The sequence below is a fragment of the Vicia villosa genome, linkage group LG2 (genome assembly GCF_029867415.1).
Source record: "Vicia villosa cultivar HV-30 ecotype Madison, WI linkage group LG2, Vvil1.0, whole genome shotgun sequence".
NCBI classification, from domain to species: domain Eukaryota; kingdom Viridiplantae; phylum Streptophyta; class Magnoliopsida; order Fabales; family Fabaceae; genus Vicia; species Vicia villosa.
Genome location: NC_081181.1, coordinates 197,887,865 through 197,909,944, shown reverse-complemented (window position 1 = coordinate 197,909,944; position 22,080 = coordinate 197,887,865). Strand labels below are relative to the sequence as shown.

At 36.3% G+C, this 22,080-nt stretch overlaps 4 protein-coding genes across 5 annotated transcripts; 3 read left to right on the top strand and 1 right to left on the bottom strand.

Annotated features, from left to right (window-relative positions):
* Positions 1-995: 995 nt before the first annotated feature.
* Positions 996-4,578, top strand: LOC131653517 (receptor protein kinase TMK1-like). 2 transcript variants are annotated; one of them, XM_058923681.1, is made up of 3 exons: positions 1,685-1,822; positions 1,932-3,704; positions 3,813-4,518. In XM_058923681.1, exons 2-3 carry the CDS (start codon positions 2,087-2,089, stop codon positions 4,334-4,336), a joined length of 2,142 nt encoding a protein of 713 aa, XP_058779664.1. In that variant the 5' UTR covers positions 1,685-1,822; positions 1,932-2,086; the 3' UTR covers positions 4,337-4,518. The 2 variants fall into 2 exon arrangements, with proteins under 2 accessions (XP_058779663.1, XP_058779664.1); XM_058923680.1 differs by having other exon boundaries at positions 996-3,704; positions 3,813-4,578.
* A 489-nt stretch (positions 4,579-5,067) lies between these two features.
* Positions 5,068-6,950, top strand: LOC131653518 (pentatricopeptide repeat-containing protein At1g05750, chloroplastic). Its single transcript, XM_058923682.1, has one exon. The coding sequence runs from the start codon at positions 5,206-5,208 to the stop codon at positions 6,754-6,756; it is 1,551 nt and encodes a 516-aa protein (XP_058779665.1). The 5' UTR covers positions 5,068-5,205; the 3' UTR covers positions 6,757-6,950.
* Positions 6,951-8,662: 1,712 nt separating this feature from the next.
* LOC131647874 (histone deacetylase 8) lies at positions 8,663-10,738 on the bottom strand. The gene is made up of 3 exons (XM_058917691.1): positions 10,406-10,738; positions 9,637-10,217; positions 8,663-9,509 (listed from the first exon to the last, which is right to left on the bottom strand). Exons 1-3 carry the CDS (start codon positions 10,665-10,667, stop codon positions 9,207-9,209), a joined length of 1,146 nt encoding a protein of 381 aa, XP_058773674.1. The 5' UTR covers positions 10,668-10,738; the 3' UTR covers positions 8,663-9,206.
* Positions 10,739-11,836: 1,098 nt separating this feature from the next.
* Positions 11,837-13,115, top strand: LOC131651037 (protein MAIN-LIKE 1-like). Its single transcript, XM_058920719.1, has 4 exons — positions 11,837-12,082; positions 12,181-12,460; positions 12,688-12,746; positions 12,963-13,115. Exons 1-4 carry the CDS (start codon positions 11,837-11,839, stop codon positions 13,113-13,115), a joined length of 738 nt encoding a protein of 245 aa, XP_058776702.1.
* Positions 13,116-22,080: the final 8,965 nt, after the last annotated feature.

Here is a 22,080-nt window from a genome sequence, read left to right as displayed (position 1 = left end):
AGACCCAAATGGAAGAATATCATCCACTTGTTATCTCAGACGATGCGACAAAATTATTGTTAACCTTTCCTTTTCATCTTTCATTCACCCGCACCCTATTTTTTAAAATGCAAAAAATCACACAGCCAATCACTCAATTCTTCCAATCCTAAAATATTACTCACCTTTAATATTTGATATAATTTTTTGTACTTTTTATTTTGTTTTGCCTAAAAAATAAATTTCAGCGGGTTAATTTTGGAATTGAAATATCGAAAGTGTCTTTAGAATTCAAATGAGAAATAAAATCGGAAATATATTGGATAATCAATATATATATATATATATATATATATATATATATATATATATATATATATATATATATATATATATATATATATATATATATATATATATATATATATATATATATATATATATATATATATATATATATATATATGTATATAATGTATTTAAAAGTGAAATTATTCTTATACTAACAATTGGAGAAAGTAATAATTTTTTTTGCCTCATTTTATTTTATTTATTCCATCTGAGTTGTACACAATTAAAAAAAATTGAATTAATTTTAATGATAAAACATATTAAATTTACTAAAATATTTTATTAATTCTGTATTTAATAAAGTATTTCATAAATACATTTGGAAGAAAAAAACAGAGGGAGTATCATATTTTACCAACATGCATAGTTTGGAAGAAAAAAAAACTTAATGGAATAATTATAGGATTAAATATATTTTTGGTCCCTATAAAATTACCCAAAATGGCTTTTAGTCCCTATAAAAAAAATATTGACTTTTAGTTCCTATAAAATTACTTTTGTACTCAGTTTTAGTCCCTGTACAGGGACCAAAAGTGAGTGCAAAAGTAATTTTATAGGGACTAAAAGTCAATATATTTTTTTATAGGGACTAAAAGCCAAAATTGAGATATTTATAGGGACGAAAAACATATTTAACCCATAATTATATCTATTGATAAAAATATTGAAAGCAAAAAGAAGGTTTCTTTAGCCACAGTCATGGTGTACTAAACTGAAAAAAAGAAAATTGCAAAAGAGATACTCCACAATTACATCCTCTTGTTGTCTTTTTCCCATTTCATCAATTTCATTCCATTCAACATTTTCTCCTTAAAGCAAAACTCTCTTTAGGTAACAATAACTACCTAGCTAGGCCTAGCACTAGCACTCATTTTTACACTATCTTCAACTTCTTTCTTTCTACAATGTCTCATCTTGTTCATACAAACCAGACACTCAAATTTATCATATATACAAGGTTTTGATTTTACTAGGAAACTTCTTCCTTGTTAATGTTGGATTCTTTTGTTTTAAACCATTCATAGGAGTTATGTTCATTGAAAAACTTTCTAAGTTGATATGTTTTTGTTCAATCATTACATTTACACTATGTTATGCTGCAACAAACCCTAATGATTTCAAAGTTTTGAATGATTTTAGAAAAGGATTAGAGAATCCAGAGCTTTTGAAATGGCCAGAGAAAGGAAATAATGATCCATGTGGTCCTCCTTCATGGCCTTATGTCTTCTGTTCTGAAGATAGAGTCACTCAGATTCAAGCTAAGAATCTTGGTCTTAGAGGAACATTGCCTCAAAGCTTTAACCAACTCACAGAACTCTACAATTTAGGTCTTCAACGCAACAATCTCACCGGGATTTTACCGAGTTTTAGTGGCTTGTCAAAACTGGAATTCGCTTTCTTGGATTACAATTCATTTGATGCTATTCCATTTGATTTCTTCAATGGATTGACAAGCCTCAGGGTTTTGTCTTTGGAAGAAAATCAACTCAATGTGAGTACTAATGGTTGGCTATTTCCTTCGGATTTGGAAAAATCGGTTCAGTTAACTAATCTTTCTTTGGTTCATTGTAATCTGGTTGGATCTTTGCCTGATTTTCTAGGCACATTGCCATCTCTCACAAATCTTAGGCTTTCAAACAACAAACTTTCGGGTACGATTCCAGCTACTTTTTCTCAATCTTCAATTCAGGTTCTGTGGTTGAATAATCAAGAACGAGAAGGCGGTTTTACAGGTTCTATTGATGTTATTGCTTCGATGGTTTTCTTAACGCAGATTTGGCTGCACGGAAACAAGTTTTCAGGTACGATTCCGAAGAACATTGGAAATCTCACTGCCTTGAAGGAACTCAACCTTAACAGTAATCAGTTTGTTGGGTTGATTCCGCAATCTTTAGCAGAAATGAACCTCGAGTTACTTGTTTTGAACAATAACATGCTAATGGGTCCAATACCGAAGTTTAAAGCTGCAAACTTTACTTATGATGATAATCTCTTTTGCCAAACTGAGCCTGGACTAGAATGTTCTCAACAAGTTACATCACTGTTGGATTTTCTGGATAATCTGAATTATCCATCGTTTCTAATTTCCGATTGGTCGGGTAATAAACCGTGCACAAGTAGCACAGGACCATGGTTTGGATTGAGCTGCAATTCCTCTGAGGTATCTTTAATTAATCTACCAAGACATAAGCTTAATGGTAGTTTAAGTCCTTCACTTGCTAAGTTAGAATCACTTCTCGAAATTAGGCTTGCTGGAAATAATATATCTGGCGTAGTTCCCAGCGAGTTTACTCAATTGAAATCCTTGAGATTGTTGGATTTGAGTGACAATAATATTGAATCTCCTTTGCCGATTTTTCGTGATGGTGTGAAGGTTATTACGGACGGTAACCCTTTTCTTTATAATCAAACTGGAGGGAGTGTTCGTCCTGTTAATAGCAGCCCGAGTTATGAAAACAACCATACTCGCTCTCCGTCTTCATATAATCAGCTAGTTCCAAGCTCACATCACAGAATATTCAAGACAGTAGCAACATTGGTTGGAGTTGCAGTGTTTGCAGTTGTAGTTTGTTTTATTGTTTATCTCTTTTTATGTTTCTTTAAGAAGGATAAAAACTCATTGGATGCTCCGAGTTCCATTGTGGTTCACCCTCGAGATTCATCTGATCCATACAATGGAGTTAAAATTACGGTTTCAAGCAATAACACTGGAAGCTTAACAGAAAAATCCGGGACAAGTTCTCTGACTAACTTAAGTGGCGAAACTAAAAACTCTCACTTAATTGAGGTTGGAAACCAGGTCATATCGGTGCAAGTGCTACGCAAGGTTACTAACGATTTTGCATCGGAAAATGAGCTAGGCCGTGGTGGATTTGGAACAGTTTACAAAGGGGAATTAGAAGATGGAACCAAGATAGCAGTAAAGAGAATGGAGAATGGAACTATCGGAAATAAGGCAGTGGAAGAGTTTCAAGCTGAAATAGATGTTCTTTCTAAGGTTCGTCATCGACATTTGGTATCTCTTTTGGGGCATTCCATTGAAGGAAATGAAAGACTTTTAGTTTATGAATATATGCCGCTTGGTGCTCTTAGTCAGCATCTTTTTCATTGGAAAAAATTGGACTTAAAGCCTTTGTCTTGGTCACAAAGGCTTGTAATAGCACTAGATGTTGCTAGAGCGATGGAATATCTTCACGGCCTTACTCGCGAAACCTTTATTCACAGAGATCTCAAGTCTTCTAATATTCTACTCGGTGACGATTTTCGTGCAAAAGTTTCGGATTTTGGTCTCGTGAAGCTTGCCCCAAATGGTGAAAAATCTGTAGTAACAAAACTTGCTGGGACTTTTGGTTACTTAGCCCCGGAATATGCAGGTATGACCTTGCTTTAAGTTTTTCATCCTTCTAAGTTATAACATGAAATAGTTGTAGAAATTGAATCATAGTGGTATCTCAATGTTTGTTTGTCTTAATATGTTTCAGTGATGGGAAAAATCACCACAAAAGTTGATGTATTCAGCTATGGTGTCGTGTTAATGGAACTTCTAACCGGGCTAACGGCCCTTGATGAGAGCCGGTCAGAGGAAATCCGATACTTGGCAGAATGGTTTTGGCGAGTTAAATCAAACAATGAAAAGCTTATGGCTGCTATTGATCCAGCTTTGGAACAAGTCGAAGAAACATGTGAAAGCATAACTATTGTAGCAGAACTTGCTGGACATTGCACTGCTAGGGAAGCATACCATAGGCCAGATATGAGTCATGCTGTCAACGTACTATCAGCCTTAGTGGAGAAATGGCGACCGGTTTCCAATGAATTCGACGATTCCTATTCTGGCGTTGACGACACTCGACCACTTCCTCAAATGTTGAAAATTTGGAAGGATGCAGAAAACAGTGAGTTTAGTTATAGTAGTACTTCTGCTAGTCTTGAAGACAGTAAAGGAAGTATTGCAGTGAGGCCTACTGGATTTGCTGACTCTTTCACTTCTGCAGATGCTAGATGATTCAGAGTTGATTTGACAAGATTTTTGTGGTTCTTGTTTATGTGTTCTTGTTAAAATTGACATGGATTCCTCATGTTTGTTTTTTGTTTTTTTTTGTTTTTTTTGTTTTTTTGAGTTGAAATACTGCAGAGTACTATACCAAGATGTAGATAAACGCTGTTTTGGTCTTGTTTGTAGCCTACACAAAAAACACAAATTCTGTTTGACAGTAATGAACCTGCAGTACAATTTACAAGGCAAGCTATATTTATAAAAGGATAACATAAGTTTCTTGTGAGATTCATATTGTACACGTTTGATTATTGTATTAACATGTGATACCCCAATTAATAACAGCAACTAACAGAAAAGCAAAAACCATGCCCACCTATACCAGTAACTATCAAACAGACACATCAACTGTGCTACAATGAAGGATTCCGGCATATCCAGCAAAAGCGAATCCTAAGCTAGAACCACAAAAAGCTTAAAAAATTCCGATATAGACATTGAGGGATGCAAGAAACTGACAATTCGATAAGCTGAGCCGAACCAGGAATGTGCAGCTATGACAGGTCCAGTAGAAACGGCAATTCCAGACTGCTACCGCATTAATGCCTAAACGACCGAGACGAACTTATGATAAGAAAAGATCATATTCACTCCAACGATGGAAGGGCCAACAGTCAGAATTCTACTCCTAAGCACAACATCTCGCCGACTCATAACATCCTTCTCAAGCACTGTGGTTTCTTATTTTTGTTATTTCTTGAAGGTCTTAATGTTATGATAATGACGTCTGTCAAAGATAAAGCTTACTCAATAAAAATGCTTATCATTTTCTTTTCTTAGCAAGAATTGATAGTTTCTCAAAATTACCGCTCCAAAGAATGATCCTTACTACGTGCAGTGTTACCCCAACACAACACTCTCATCCTCCAAAAAAACATTCACCCATTCATCTTCCCAATCAAAAACCTCACTCCACCTTCTCTCACTTTAACTCCATCTCTCTAAATCATAAACCCACCAACGACCCAACCGTAGCATGGACATCCTCCATTTCTCACCACTGCAAAAACGGCCATTTACTCCTAGCAGCTTCCGAATTCACCCGCATGAGAGAAGCTCAAGTTGAACCCAATAACATCACTCTCGTCACTCTCCTCTCTGCGTGCGCACACTATCCCTCCCAAACCATAATTTCCTTTGGAGCTACCATACACGCACAGGCTTTCAAATACGGTTTTGCCATAAACGATGTAAAGGTGGGTACTGCGTTGATTGACATGTACGCTAAATCTGGTCTTCTGGATTCCGCTAGGTTGGTTTTTGATAAAATGGGTGGCAGAAATTTGGTTTCTTGGAACACTATGCTTGATGGGTATATGAAGCATGGTGATATTGAAAATGCACTCAACCTGTTTGATAAATTGCCTACCAAGAATGCTGTTTCTTGGACTGTGCTTATTGGTGGGTTTGTGAAAAGAGATTGTTATGAACAAGCTCTTGAGTGTTTTAGAGAAATGCAGATTGCTTGTGTTGCTCCTGATTACGTGACTGTTATTGCTATCATTGCTGCTTGTGCTAACTTGGGTGCACTCGGTCTTGGATTGTGGGTACATAGGCTTGTGATAAAGAAGGAGTTCAGAGATAATGTTAGAGTTTCCAATTCGTTGATAGACATGTATGCTCGATGTGGGTGCATAGAGCTTGCTCGTCAAGTGTTTGATGGGATGACTCAGCGGAATTTGGTGTCGTGGAATTCAATCATTGTTGGTTTTGCTCAAAATGGACTTGCAGAGGAGGCTCTGAGGTTTTTCCATTCAATGAAAAAGGAAGGGTTTGAGCCGAATGGAGTCAGTTACACGGGCGCCCTCACGGCTTGCAGTCATGCTGGATTGATTGACGACGGACTGAAAATCTTTGCTGACATGAAGAGAGCTCGTAGAGTTTCGCCGAGGATTGAGCATTATGGTTGCTTAGTTGATCTTTATAGTAGAGCGGGGAGATTGGAGAACGCATGGGACGTCATTGAGAAAATGCCCATGAAGCCTAATGAAGTGGTGTTGGGGTCATTGCTTGCAGCTTGTAGGACTCTGGGGAACGTTGAATTGGCTGAAAAAGTGATGAAGTATCTTGTTGAATTGTACCCTGGTGGAGATTCAAATTATGTGCTTCTGTCCAACATATATGCTGCAGTTGGAAAATGGGATGGTGCAAGCAAGCTTAGGAGGGCAATGAAAGAACGTGGCTTACAAAAGAAACAAGGCTTTAGTTCCATTGAGATTGACTCTAGCATTCACAAATTTGTGTCTGGTGATAAATATCATGATGAGAACGATAATATTTACTCAACCTTGGAGCTTCTGTCCTTTGAGCTGCAGTTATGTGACTATGTTCCTGATTTCTCCGGAAAAGAATCTTATGAGGAAGATTGAATTTTGCAATTGAGTTGCACAGTAACATAATTCATTAAACTATCCTAGTAATTGAGTTCAAGAAAATGATTTTTCTCTTTTTCTTTTTGTTGCCATAATTTACTCTGAAATGTACAAATCAAAAAACATTAAGACTTCAACTTTTCCTCATGTTATGTGGCAAAAGATATATATAGTCAATTTTTATTCATATGAAACGAATTCTCTAATAAAATCGCTGTTGAAAACAGTTTCCTTATCCACGTTCTTGATTTTCGGTGCTCGCCAGTGAGAATTTAGGGGACTATTCATAAAACTAACATACCTTGTTAACATAGTATACTTTGTTAACATAGTAGTTAAGTTCAGGTATGGTAATGTTGGCATATTGAAGAGTCCTTACTACAGACTTGAATAGGGTGGGATCATCGAAAGGCGCAGATCCAACATCTTGCAGGAATGTTCTATGTAGCTGGTCACTTATACATTTGGAAGGATTCAATGCCAGCTTGTGAAACTTCTGAATAATTATGGTCAAATGATTAACTGAATTGCCTGTAAGAATTATGCCATATACAATACATAAACCCGTAAATAAGCAAAAGATGACTAAGAGTTAAATGTAAACAGAGATGGATCACATTTGCTAATTTGAAAGCCCATTTGAAGAAGAGTACTCTCTAACCTGTCCACACAGATTTCCACAGTCATGCAAAAAACCATCAAAATAATAAGGGTTAATTTGTTTGTGATCCCCCTAAAATATCACAAACTTCACTTTTAGTCTCTATAAAAATTTCATTTGAATAATAGTCCTCCTAAAATTTTCTGCCACAATTTTGGTTTCTGCTGTCTACTTCCTCAAACGGAAGCTAACGTGACACGTCACATGAAAACGTGACACGCCATGTGGAAGATTGAATCAACTTCACTAAAAAAACATGTTAGAATACCTCCGCAATTGTTAAGTTATATGAAATTAAGATAAGTGACACTGCTGAGTAATATTTCTACTATTCAACATGCTTCACTATTCAACCAACCCATTTTCTCCTCACTCTTATGCAAATTCTCCAATACTGTCATCCATGTCAAGTCCATCTATGCACAGATTGTTATCAAAACATATTCTGATTTGGGTTTTCTCAATTCTGCATACAATGTGTTTGATCAATGTCGTCATCAGAGAAACAGTTTGTTTTGTCGTTGAGAGCTTGCAGAATAGATTAGAAGAAGAAATTGAATCTCACAAAAAATTGTATGTACACTAATCTTGACTTATGAAAAATGAAGTAAAACTATTGCACTGACAATAGGTTATGAAAGAAAATAATCTAGACAGGTTAATTATGCATTCCTGCATCATTTAGATTCCAGCATTCTTCCCTTAGTTAATTTTAGACACTGCAATTATAGGGACCAAATTCTGCTTCCAAATGCATGTGTGTGTCTGACAACAAAAAATTCAAGATTATTCGAAACACAAGACAAAATCATTCAATGTCTTATGGGGTTGAATGAAAAATATCAAGGAGTGCAGTCACAAATCATTCAATTTCTTGCGGGGTCGAATGAAATTTGTTATAAAAACATGGTTATCCACAAAATTTTGGATTTGGTCGAGGAAACACACATAGCTTGTAATATGCCAACAATGTCGGGATTAAAGAATTTGAAGCAGAATATGACATTCAAATTCAAATGAAGGTTACATATATGAAGGAAATGTACTCGTGACCAAACTTGTTAAATCTACTTGAATATAATATTTTGGAAGGAACTAAGCATGCTACTAACTTAGTGAAGGGAAAAAAATAGACATTGATAGTTGCATTTGCAAGATGTATAAACTTTGCACCAGAATTTAACTCTTAATTTGATAGTTGCATTTGAATTTTAGATACTGGTGCGACATATCATATATGCAATACCCTTGAATGGTTCATATTGAAACATATACCAGCTCGATTTTGTGAATATGATGAAAACTTAGTTTGATAGAAATGTTAAACTCATTAAGATTGACAGTGGATTATAATCATTGCTGAACTCATTTTATACAGAATGAATTATAATACTTCAAAAGAGCTATGTAGCTAGTCCACAACATCATATTTTGAACATTAGCAACACATTAATGTTTCAATCTGATTTGTCCAAAGTATATTGGTCATATGCAACAAGGCTAGTTGCACAAGACTTCACACAGACAAAAGGTTTGGATTATTTTGAGATCATTTCAGATGTTGCTAAATAGTTTGCACCGAGACTATTTAAAAAGTTGATTTGTATCCAACAAAAACGTGAGTTCAACTTCCACCATCTGCGTCCAGATTTCGTTAGTAGACAATTTGTCGTACCTCTAAACTTTGAGATCTATTTTAACTCTATTAAACTCATTAAATCCAACTCTCACAAACAATTTATTAAAAAAATCGGATTAGGTTTTGGAGAAAGTATAATCCGAAAAGTTAACCTGTTCTCCATAAGGGCATTTTATCTTTTACATAATTTTTAATGGCTTCTATAACTTTGACAGCAAATGTCTCATCCTCTGGATAATAGGCAACAGGATCTTCTAGTAGAAGAAGTGGTAGGTTGAGAAGACCCTCAAGTGTTGCATGTAAACAATATGCTGAATATGTTACATGATACCCACCTTCCTGCACAATAAGAACACGCCCATCGCTGTGTCTCCTCGCAAGACCATGAACTATCCGCCCAATTTCTCTATATCCTTCCATTGTCAAGCATTGCCTTCCATTTGGATCAAACTGAAGCACAATCAGAGTTTAAAGTAAGTGAATGTGCCTTTGTCCTAATTACTTTCAGTTCATAGAATGCTAACCACAATCAAATTATAAATGAGCAACAGCAAAAAAGATAAATAGAACAACTTACTGCACTCGAGTCTTGTCCTATAACCAACACTATCATATCCGGCTCAAATTTATTGATTGACGGAACAACCAACTCATTGAAGGCATATACATAACCTTTGTCCCCAGTTCCATTTGGTAGAGGTATGTTAACGTTATAACCATAACCTTCTCCTTCACCAAGCTCATCGACAGAACCATTCTGCGGATGAGACGGACCCCATGATCCATGGTTCATATGAAGAGAGATTGTAAGAACTTTATCAGACGAATAAAATCCCTCTGCTGTGCCATTTCCATAATGAACATCAATATCTATAACCGCAACTTTTTTACATCCAGAATCTAAAGCTAACTGTATTGCTAGACCGGTGTTGTTAAGGAAACAGTATCCGTCAGCCAGAGAGGGCTGAGCGTGATGACCGGGCGGCCTAACCAAAGCATAAGCAACTTTTCCATGTCCATCTAGCAAATGCTTCATGGCAGACAGTGTTGTGCCAGCAGCTAGAAGTGCAGCATTCCATGATCCAGGGTTTAAGAATGTGCCGGTGCAAAGTGTCTTTCCGCCTTGTTTATCAGCTTTTACCAGTTCATTTATGTACTCTAAAAAATTACAACATTTGAAAGTATATCATGGACTGTTTTGTAACTATGAAACACAGACATCATAAAAATACATACATCAAACATTGACAGAGACACGTCTTTGACACGTCTTTTTTCAGAGGTGTGCGTGCCGAGTTTTGTAACTAGAAAATGATATATGAAGTAAAAAGAAGAGTGAAAAGTACCAGGAGTGTGAAATGAAAGGAGCTCTGGGATGAGAGCATGTCGACCAAGGTTCCATGAAACATGAGGAGAGATAGGACCTCTTTTGAGGATAGAAACCATGTTTTTGACCCTGTCTGAGTTTTCAGGATGTTTCTCCAACACGTCTAGAAAACCAGGATCGATTCCTGTGTCGAAAACTCCATGGCCGGTGTCATGATTAAGCATACCTTCATGCCAGAAAACGGCAATTTGGTTCGCGGTGGAAGATTCTGATGCTGCCATGAGAAAGAATCTTGTTGTTGGCCAGTGCTTCAGATTTTATCCATTCAATTCACTTCTCTATACAAAATTATTATAAATGGATTCCATCAAATTTATTTACTTTATAATATCATTTACTCTAATTTTTTACAAGTCCAAGTAAAATAAAAATAGAGAAACTCTAACCTTGGGTCTCTTATTCATCATGTGTGTTGTCAAAATGTCTTGCTTTAGTAGATGTAGCTTCGAAAGCACATTTTTTTTAATTTTAAAATTCATTTGTTCCGTAGGTGTATCTACGGAAGACTTTCAGCGATGCATCTACGGAAGTATTTGATATTATATTCGTGTGAGACTCTTCTCCTCCTTCATTCTTCACTTTTCTTCTTCACACTCTCAAACTCTCTGAACCTCAAAATTCAAATTCCACCAAAGTTGTTTTTTTCTCTCGAGTTCGGCTCTAACGTGTGCATCAATGAGCAACACATTCCAACAACTTCAAAACTCAATTTAATCGGTAAGTTTTCGAGATTTCGAGTTATTTTAGATTATTTCCGTAATAGAGTTTGAATACACTTTTAGGTGTAGAAATCATTTATTAGTTTTAGAAACATAGTTTAGAGATAATGTAGGTATTTTTTTAAATGTACAACGGACGATCAAGTCACCAAAATAGGGTTTATAGTGGCTGGAATAGTGACAAACGCCATTGTTGCGTCCTTGAAGTTTCAGAACCTTCTGTATGTGCATCTACGGAACAAATGAAATGTTAGGTTGTTATGTAGATGCACCTACGGAACAATCCCAGTTTTTTGAAATGCTGGGTGCTTCCGTAGCTATATCTATGGAAGATTTTCGTACATGCACCTACAGAGGTAAATTTGTTTTTTTTTTCTTTTCTTTTTATAACTAAATTGTATCTGACTCGATTTTATTTATAATACAATGCAGACATTATGGCCGACCAGCTAGAAAGACTTATACGTGGGAGAGTTGCACAACATGCCTCCAAGCGACGTGCACAGATGCAGGTAGTGTCACAGGTGACAGATGGATTTGTCGTTCCAGCAGATGTACTTGATACATTCGTTCCAGTAGAGGTACCTGGTACATCCGTTCCAACAAATGTATCCGATACATTCGTTTCATCAGAGGGGTCTTCCACATCTACTACTTTATCCTAGAGACCGATGGATGATGGTGAGGGTTCCTCACAGACACCCTCCGCCTGCAGACGTTGTCGGGTCGCTTCTTCTACTCCTGTGTCACCTCCAGCCGATGCTGGATCTCCCGTGCCACCTCTTGATGTTATTGACATGTTGCACGATAAAGCTGATTTGCATGAGGCGCCTATGGGCTACCCAGGGGATCCTTCAGATTTATCCTTGTTGAAAGGGTATGCAGATCATACAGCCAGACATGTCTGGGACGGAGAGGTAAAATTTCTTAGACTTATTACTTTTTTGTCCGTAGTGAAAATTTATTACTTCTAGCTTTGCGAATTATTAATAGTGTTTTCTTTGAAAAATTTCAGGGTAGGGATCCCCAGAAGTTCTACAACCACGGCCGGAAGATTGTCTCTCTTGTGCAGCCTACCGAGCCATGGTTCTACGATGTCCTCGCAGATTCTGGGCTGAAGGACCTTTGTCAGATTGGTTACTCCACCATACATAATGGGATGGTGATGGCATTTGTGGACAGGTGGCACCCAGAGACGTCGTCATTCCATCTGCCTCATGGTGAGATTACCATCACTCTTGACGACATCGCATGCCTCCTGCATATACCTATTAGGGGTACCCTCCTTGGTCACGGTAGGCTAACGAAGGAGGAAACGGGGGAGACTCTAATTGAGTAGCTCGGGGATGATCCTGAGGACGCGCTTAAGAAGGTAGAGAGGACCTGCGGCGCACACGTGAGGTTTTCCTTCTTGACGCAGAAGTACGAGGCCGGGCTCCTTGCAGCACAGCAGGCTACTGGTGACCCAGTACCGGTGGAGATACACAGATTGCAGGTGCTGAGATGTTACTTCCTATTTTAGTTAGGCACTCAGCTATTTGTGGACACGAGCTCCTCATACACAGACTTTGTTTACCTGAGGTACTTATCAGATACCGCATGTATCCATGAGTACAATTGGGGACGGCTACACTAGCGTACAACTACCATAGACTCGAAGAGGGATGCTTATGGAAGGTAAGGACTGTGGCTAGCGGATGTTCCCTCTTACTCGTAACAATCTTATATCATTCTACTTTTTCTCAAAGTTGTTCATTATATATTTGTGATAATGTTTGATCCCCGTGTTTTTTACAGGGTTGGATATTACAGCACTTCCCCATGATCATTGGTTGGGGAAAGGTGCCTACCTACATTAAGGTCATGCCGCGTGCTAGTGCCTTCATCCCCCTCAGAGGGAACCAGGTGTCGGATCCTTACGGGCACTCTCTTGACCGCATGGTTGCATAAGACATCTGATACGATTATTATGCTACTCACCGCGAGACGGTTGTGTGGGATGACGTTGCCTTATATTCTGGATGGTTGGCTGCCAGTTCGACCGACATTATTCGTTATCTTTCGAAGCGCGTCATGCGGAAGTTTGGCTACCGTCAAACGATATCTTGCCACCCTTCTGTCTCAGCTCCTATCGTCATTACCCGTCGGCAGATAGATGAGGTCTTTGCAGACTTTGAGCGTCACATGGTTCTTGACGAGGCTTGAGTGATCAGATCATAGAGAGACTGGAGTTACATCGATGAGTATATCACTTGGTACTTCACGGTGTCACACCCATACATGATCCCCACTGTAGTGGAATCACTTCCCAGACCAGTCCATGAAGAGATCTTGCAGACTCATCAGTCTCAGTTAGACCACACTAACGATGTCCTTCCTTGCTGTCGTGAGATTGCTGACATGGCGCGGACAGGCGTATACTGGATGGTATCATTAGGGTGACAGATGGAACATTTTTGTACCGTTGACATGGTGTTAAGACCTGTGGGACACTTGACGGTAGAGGCAGGGTAGCCAGCAGACGGCGTGGTGGACGCAAAGGCGGGGCCAGAGGCAGAGAAGTGGGGGAGGATATTGTTCGACACACACAATAGTGATGCTTGTGATTTTATATATGTTTTTGTTTTGACTACATTTATGTACTTTATTTTGATTATGTATTTGACACTATTTGAATGATTTATACGATGTATTTTTTGGTGTACTATATTCCATTTCCTTTAAATTACACTACTTTGATGTCCTATGATGTTCCATTTTTGTTAAAAATATTCGAGTTTAGGAGTGAAATGTAGTTGATTTGAAAATATAACAGAAGGTTCCGTAGGTACATCTATGGAACATTCTGTTTTAAACACGTTCCGTAGATACATCTACAGAAGATTCAGTGAACTGAATTAATTTGAATTTCTCCAACGTTCACTATATTTTTAATGCTTCCGTAGATGTACCTATGGAAAAAACCATATTTTGTTTAAAAAAAAAAGTGCTTCCGAATGTGTATCAATGGAAGTAGGGGGCATAATTATAATTTTGTCAGATAAATAAGAGCATAAGGGGTGTAATGAGATATCCTCTAATGTCATTTTAAAAATTCAAATAAAATTTTTTTATTCAAGTAAATATGTAATATGACTAATAAATGCACTTTTGATTATGATATATAATATTCCTTGAACCAACTTCTTTACATCAAAATCTTTCAAAAAAATTATAATAGTGTCATAGTATTGAAGAATGTAGAAATATGTTTTAAAAACTTAATTGAAGAAGAGAAAGAAAATGAGATTTCAAAAAATAAGAAAGTCGGTAGAAGATGTCGGGATGCTTGGGGGAGGGGTCTGGTGGCTGCCAAGAAATCATTGGCAGGGCCGGTGGCACCATGAGTCACGTTGGCAACAACCTCATGGAGTCTGGTTGATGGCAGCAGTTTTGACAGCAATTCAGGTTCATTAGATATCATTTTAGGTTCAGTTGGTTCACATGTATCAAGCTTGATAATTTCGATTAGCATAATCGACCACTAATGAGTTGTGTTTTGGGTCCGTTAAGGATTCGATGAAATTCACTAGTTATAATATATAATTCTTGTCTGAAAAATCTTTAGAATATATCTGAAAGATAAAGGGATTGAGTTTTTGCATGTTGGATCTAGAGATGCATAGGAGAAAATTCTTATGATTGTGTCTTTGAAGTTTGGGAAACCTTTAGAGGTTTCTAAAGGGATTGAAACATACTTCTAGACACTCTGGACTTGAATGATTCATATATAGAGTTTGAGAGACTGGAAATTAATTGGTTAGAAAATATGGTTTGTTTTTGCGAACTTTGGTAAAATGTATAGTGAATCAAATGACTTCTCTTCCTCGCATAATAGATCGTTTAGTCGAACTGGAATTATGTTCTTGTCTTTTATTTTCTTTTGACTTTTATGCATTTATCTTCACTCTTAAATAGTTATTTTGTTGCTTGAAGTCTTTTTATTTTGGTTGTTAATGTTTTTAATTCTCACACATTAAATTTTTTGGTTTGTTTAAACTCTGAATAATTTTACCAAGTTCTTTGAACTGTTCTATTAATTTTTCACAAAAAAAAAAAAATTTAAAACATCAAAATATAATTATCATAAACAATTTCAAAGGTCACACTTAATTGATCACAAAATAGTAAAGATTTAAAAAAAAAAGTAAAAGTCTAAGATCTTGGCATCCTTATTGCATATTAGATTTTAGTCCATATTCTTGAATTTCTAAGCTCCTTAATCAAAGATGTTTTTCAACGTACTATTTAAATTTTATCAAAATCAATTTCTTGAATTTTTTATATTCGAACAATTTACATCTAGTTTCATTTAAACAAATATATATTAAATTCAGTTCTTCCAATTTAATCGTCGTAAAAAATGGTCATTCAAGTTAATATTGTGTTGCAAACATGAACCAAGTAAATATGCTCCCCTAACCTATGAAAGCATTCCCATAGCTGTATGCCTACCGCGTCAATTAGTTAGGAACCATAGTGAACACCAGGGAATTTCTATATTAATAGAGCAAAGCAGCTCAAAGCATAGTAGAAAGCAGCTCAAAGCATAGTAGAAAAGGATTAAACCAATAACTATACAAAACATGGTTTAAACTTACACTATGTCTCCTTAGCTTCAAATTCATCTCCAATATTTGATTCCAACTTTGTTTGTGCGTAAAGAAAAAATTAATTTTTTCCACACAAACAACTGAACTTTTAAATTCTTTTAAGTTGAAGACGTGAATGGTAAGATCTATAACACTGATTTATGTCTTTTAAGAAATACCTATAGTTAAAGTTCATAAATTTAAATTTTCTAAATTTTGGGGTTAAATATTATTATGAGGTAGAAGATGACGTGGCATCGGCTTCACTCTTAATAAAAAAGTGTGTTGACATTGTGGAAACAACGGTATAGAATTGAAAATTTACATAGTAGAGATTTTTTAATGAAGATTATGTTTTTGGTCAACATTTGAAATGTTTGACAACTTAAAAGACTAACTTAAAAAAAATTAACTACATACATTTTTTTCAAAACAAAAAAAAAATTATTATTTTTTAATTCAATTTGAGGGAGTTTTAATAAACCTCTTCAAAATAACCGCTGCAATCAATTGCACTTTTTTACATAAAGTGAAACATTTGGTATTCTTCATAAAAAAATATTGGCAAATTTTTTAATAGTAAAAAATAAAGTGATTTTTTTTTATAATATAAAGGGTTAAATATATTTTTGGTCCTCTTAAATATCTCAATTTTCATTTTTAGTTCTTCAAAATATTTTCTTCAAAGAATTGTTCTCATAAAATTTTTAATTTTAACTTTTAGTCTCTCCTGCAATTTAGCGACGGTTTTTACAACTTAGCGACAGATTTAGCAACGGTTTTGATAGGAGAGGTAAAAAGTTAAAATTAAATTTTTTAAAATGACCATTTTCTGAATGAAGTATTTTGATAAACTAAAAACGAAATTTGAAATATTTAATAGGACTAAAAACATATTTAACGATAAAATAAATATAAAATTGTGTCCTTAGTCAATTTTATTACTATATTATTCACAGAAATGCATGTTGTTAATAACCCCTCTACATATATCATATTAACTAATTTTACTACTTCATAAAATAAAAAACAAGGCATTAACCACTTATTTTACATAATACTACACTTCTACCAATTTGCAATTATGTAAGATAAGTAGCTATTGTATTTTATTTTGCTGGTTAATAAAGTATGAGAATTAACTAAATAGATACCTATTGAAATCCCTCTTTCTATTTCATTATGGCCCCTTTCGCACTTTTTTTTTTTTGACAAGAACAAACTTAACTGATATCATTACTCAAATCAAATTCAATACAAGGAGGTACATTACTGAGAAAACTACGCCTAGACCAAGAATTGGCCGCCTTGGCTAACTTATGGGCAACCGAATTCGCTTGGCGCTTAATGAACTTTACCTCAAAGTTCGGAAACAGAAGTAACAGATTCTGAATAGTCTTAATAATAAAAATAAATTCCGAATTATCAACATGAGACACATGAATAGCCTGAGTAACATACTGACAATCACTTTCAAAAATGACGCGGGAAAGCTGGAGAGATATGGCATTCTGGATTGCTTCTTTAACCGCGGTAGCTTCAGCTTCGATGACAGAAAGAATACCCACATCCCAAGACACACCTGCTGAAATAAATCTACCTAAATGGTCCCTAAAACACCACCCTCTATTCGTTGTCCCACGCACGTTATTGAAACCTGCATCAACATTACATTTCAGTTGGTTTTCCGAAGGAGGAATCCAGCAAGATGAGATATTATTAACAACTCTCAAATGATGATCTTCTCTAGCTAAAAACCAGTCATACCAATTGTGGTATGCTTGGCCCCTTTCGCACTTACATTTAGGTTTATGTTCAGATTGAAATTTAGCAATAGAAGAAAAAGAAAGTGAGTCACTTATGAAGAAATTACACGCATAGAAGATTCATTTATGGGTGGTTGAATTTTTTTATTGGCCCCTTAACTAGCTTGTCACATGCGTTATGAGTTAACACAATTAGTTAAGATTCTCAACTACTATAAATGATTTAAATTGGTGCATTTAAGTAATTCGTCACATGCGTTATGAGTTACTCCCTCCGTCTCATAATAAGTGTCTTATTTAAGCTTTGCACGGTTCTTAAGAAAATGATTGGATGTATTGATTTTAATGATAAAATTAATATCATTTACTAAAGTACCCTTATTTATTATAGGTAATGGAGTAGTTGAAAAACGTAAAAGCTAATATATAGGGGTATAATAGTGGAAAAAAGTAATAAAAAGAGACATTTATTTTGAGACATAGAAAAAGTGCAAATGAGACACTTATTATGAGACGGAGGGAGTAACAGAATTAGTTACGATTCTGAACTACTATAAATGATTGAAATTGATTCATTTCTTAAATAGTCTCTCCGTCTCAAAATAAATATAGTTTAAGGTTGTTATACACATATTAAAAAAAATGATTGAGTCAATAAAGATAACATTTTTATAAAATTACTTTTAATTACTATTGGTTGTTATATATTATCATGACTTGAAAAGAGTGTAAATAAGGGGTAAAGTTGGTAAAAGTTAGTTAATGTTGTATTGAAAAAGTAAATAGACTATTATTTTGAGACAACTTTTTATGGCTAAAAAGACATTTATTTTGGGACAGAGGGAGTACTATATTTTATGTAGATATTTGTTGTACAATTTACTCATATCAATGATATATGTTCTGTTCTGGAACTATAAATGAGAAGAGGAACAACAGTGTATGGATGGCAAAATGGGTCCGGCCTGTTGGGCATGTCCGTCTTGCCCGCACTTTAATGCAGGAAGGGTCAAGAATTTAGGCTCTCACCTTCCAATGTGACCGCCCCACCCCGCCCCACCTCTTTTTTTTGGCTTTTGCGGGCATGTGAATTAACACAATTTTATGCTTTTTTAGGCCTAAAAGGTGAAGTGACCGCAGGCATTTCCCGAGTGCGGGGCGAGGTAAGATTTTAGGTCTGCAACCTCAACAATGTCTGCCCTGTCCCGCCCCATTTTTTGGCGGGCTTTTGCGGGGCGGGCCTAAACGGAGCGGACATGCTCGTTTGTCACCTCTAAGTGATAATGAATCGTAGCTTCCGATACGGTGAAATGGGGAGACCTGCAAGATTAGCAGTTCAACGCTCAAGTCAGTATATGAGAAAGAATAGTGAAGTGAAATAAATTTGAAATTTGTAACTTAAATTTGGCGTCTTCTCTATATATAGAAAGAGAAAAGTATCGAACTAACTATTTATTAACTGTGATTTGAAGAGAGACGTTGGATGCATTTAAAGTTGAAATCTCTTGTGATCAAAAGGATGATAATGTTCGTGTACTAGGAAGATTTTAGAAGGAGTGAAACCCCTTCCTAGTGGTTGGCTGGGATCAATGTGGTCGACCATAATAGTTTCCCCCAATCCCTTGCCAATGTAAAGGCGGGGCTTGATATTGAAGCCCGGATGTCGACCACTTGTTGATCATTTTAAGAAAGATGAATAAGAAGCGTTCCAATTATTAAAGAATCATGCATTTACTACACCATACTTCACATGTCTTTTCATAGATTTCATTATTACGGTGTTTGAGAACCAAAATTGTTGAGTGTTACGTGTGAGTGATTAGACATATTTGGTAAAGCCTTTTTCCATGTTAGAATATAATCCTTTTTTAGAAGGGTAAGTTCCAATTTCTTCTGATTCTTTCTTTTCAAGTATATTAATCATCATTTTCTTTAGTATTTCGTTTTTCTACAACTGTAAAGTTAGTGCAATATGAGCAAGAAATCACAAAAAAAAAAGCTATTCATAAGTTCCAGAAGGATAATCCATCTTCTTGGATGAATCCTGTTAATTCTTCCACTATTTCTTCCTTTTCTTAAACAGGTTGTCTTGACGGCATTTTTACGGAAATTGGTCTATCTTCCAATTGGCGAATCTTGAGTCCTTCCGAGAACGAAAGGATATGTGACAACTATGGCGCTTGCGCCATTCCTTTTTATGAATGTGGTTTTTCCCACCATGGGCCTTCATCTCCCTTTCACTACTTTCTAAGATAGAGGTTCTGAAACATCTAGTCATGGCTCATTTGCAACTTCACCCTTCATGCTAGGCATATATGAAAGTTTACCACTATTTGGTGTGAGTACTTGAATGAAAAACCTTATGTGTTTATCTTCTTTCATTTCTTCAAATATTGTCGTGACCCGACTTCCCAGGTTAGGGGTAGAGGATTACTCTACTTTAAGTTGATTATTGATGGCTTTGGACCTCTTTCGAAGCTTCAGTCCATTGAGGACTGGTACTTTATGGTAACCCATATCGGCCATGAAGCTCGTACTGTAGTTTGAAACGTCGATGATAGAGTGGAGGGCATATGTGATAATATGGGGTACACCAAAGGAGGCATTCCTTTAGAAGAGGTGGAAAATAAATGCTTAAAGAGCCTTATTGATGTCTAAATGTCATTAAGAGCTCGCTCTTAGGAAGAGACAAAAACCATCATTGGTAAGATTTAGGTCCTCAAGGACTTTCAATATTTTTAATCTCAAAGTATCTGACGTATTTTATTTACTCATAATTGTATGCAGAATATATGGATAACTAAGAGAAATTACAGCTTCTAAGGCAGGGAATATGGGTAGTTAGGAGCGACATTTATATAAAGACCTTGTCGACTTTATCGAAGCTTCTAGACTTGATTGCATGCCCCTTACTTTAGGGATCTGGATCTCATTGTTACAACCTACTCTTTTTAATGGGGATTGTGCTTACTCTGCCAACCTTTCTAGGTCTGTTCTAGATGAAGAACTGGGCCCCCTGGCTCAGTATACCTGGTGTGTCTCGGCTACTTTGACCTTTGGTGCATTTGGAAACTGTGAGGCTTTTTGGTCTGACTGACATCGAGCTAAAAAGAAACATATGAAGGACAACATCTGCGACCTTAAACTTCAGCAGGATAGGTACTACCTCTCTTTCTAGGATGAAGAATTTTTTGTTTCCCTTGAGGCTTGCTGGTTCTATTTCCGACCAGGTGGCTTATCTGGTGAGGACCTTGGTAATGAAGGATTAAGCTCCGTCTATTGTTCAAATCAGTTTGAGGTCTGCTAATAAAGTATTATAGTTCTTGAGTTCTCTGAATGCTTTGTTGACCCACCAACTGGGAGACTATACGAGTTCCACCCTTGAGGAAGTTTCACAATCATTTTAAAATTCTTTATAGCAAGTGCAATACTTCCACTACCCTTTGACGCTTTACAAGGAGAAAATCCAACTGGATTAAGCTGTCGAAGATGAGGAAATTTTTCTCTGCGGAATGAGACTTTCCAAGACCCTTCACCCTCATTTTTTATGTATTATTTGGATAGTACTTTGTAATGGAAGAGTATGTAAAAATACTTTATAAAATGAAATGCTTTTGTTACCTGCTTGAGGTTTATTTGTATGATCATGAGTGCATGACTCTAACTCTATGGGAACTTACGGGGTTTTCCTAGAAGTTAATTTGTCATCACAATGGTCATCCCCAATCAAAGGCCAGTTTCCCTTCCCCCTACCAGATAAAAATCCAGTTAGAGATAGATGTGTGGCCAACCCACCACGACATCTAGAATGGCTAGCAGCTAGACAAGGGTAGGCCGTTATTGATATTGGGGAATTAATTACTTTAGTCGAACATGCAAAGTTTGTCCGATAGCACCCCCTGACTTTATGTGGGGAATCAATTACTTTGGCCAAACGTGCGAAATGTCTTTGATAACACCCCTAACTTTGTCGGGGGAATTAATTGCTTTATCCAAACGTGCAAAATGTCAGCAGCAACACCTCTGACTTTATGTAGGGAATCGATTGCTTTAGCCAGGCGTGCAAAGCATCATTTGCAACACCCATGACTTTATATGTGTCAGGCATCTTGGTTGTACCTTGAATTTCCTATCGATACACATATTCATAAAGAAAAGAATGTTTCAGAAAGCATCGCCTTTATTTTTTTGTTTCCAGGTATATATGTATTCAAGCGATAAATGATTTGGGCATAGTATTTTATATGATTAAAGAATACGAAACATAACTCAGAGGGCTAACCTCCGCCTATTCCATCTCTACTTTTTTGGAGGATGAGTCCCCATTCTATTGAGTTGCCTAGTGAGGGAAGTGACATTGAGTTCCTTGTGTGAATAATATGTTCATCATCAATCATAGATTGGTTTTGATGAAGACAAAAGACTTCATAGAAGAAGGATCAAAGAATAAAAAGATGGGAATAAAGTTTGCATAAATTTTGGATTTTAATGGAATTGGATCATAGACCAAGTTACAAT

Coding starts and splice junctions, on each gene's coding strand:
- LOC131653517 (XM_058923680.1), top strand. CDS start 1,361: ATGTTCATTGAAAAACTTTCTAAGTTGATATGTTTTTGTTCAATCATT. Junction 3,705..3,812: donor CTTAGCCCCGGAATATGCAG/GTATGACCTTGC, acceptor AATATGTTTCAG/TGATGGGAAAAATCACCACA.
- LOC131653518 (XM_058923682.1), top strand. CDS start 5,206: ATGATCCTTACTACGTGCAGTGTTACCCCAACACAACACTCTCATCCT.
- LOC131647874 (XM_058917691.1), bottom strand. CDS start 10,667: ATGGCAGCATCAGAATCTTCCACCGCGAACCAAATTGCCGTTTTCTGG. Junction 10,218..10,405: donor CCTTTCATTTCACACTCCTG/GTACTTTTCACT, acceptor GTAATTTTTTAG/AGTACATAAATGAACTGGTA. Junction 9,510..9,636: donor TAGGACAAGACTCGAGTGCA/GTAAGTTGTTCT, acceptor ATTGTGCTTCAG/TTTGATCCAAATGGAAGGCA.
- LOC131651037 (XM_058920719.1), top strand. CDS start 11,837: ATGGATGATGGTGAGGGTTCCTCACAGACACCCTCCGCCTGCAGACGT. Junction 12,083..12,180: donor GACATGTCTGGGACGGAGAG/GTAAAATTTCTT, acceptor GAAAAATTTCAG/GGTAGGGATCCCCAGAAGTT. Junction 12,461..12,687: donor GGGTACCCTCCTTGGTCACG/GTAGGCTAACGA, acceptor TTCCTATTTTAG/TTAGGCACTCAGCTATTTGT.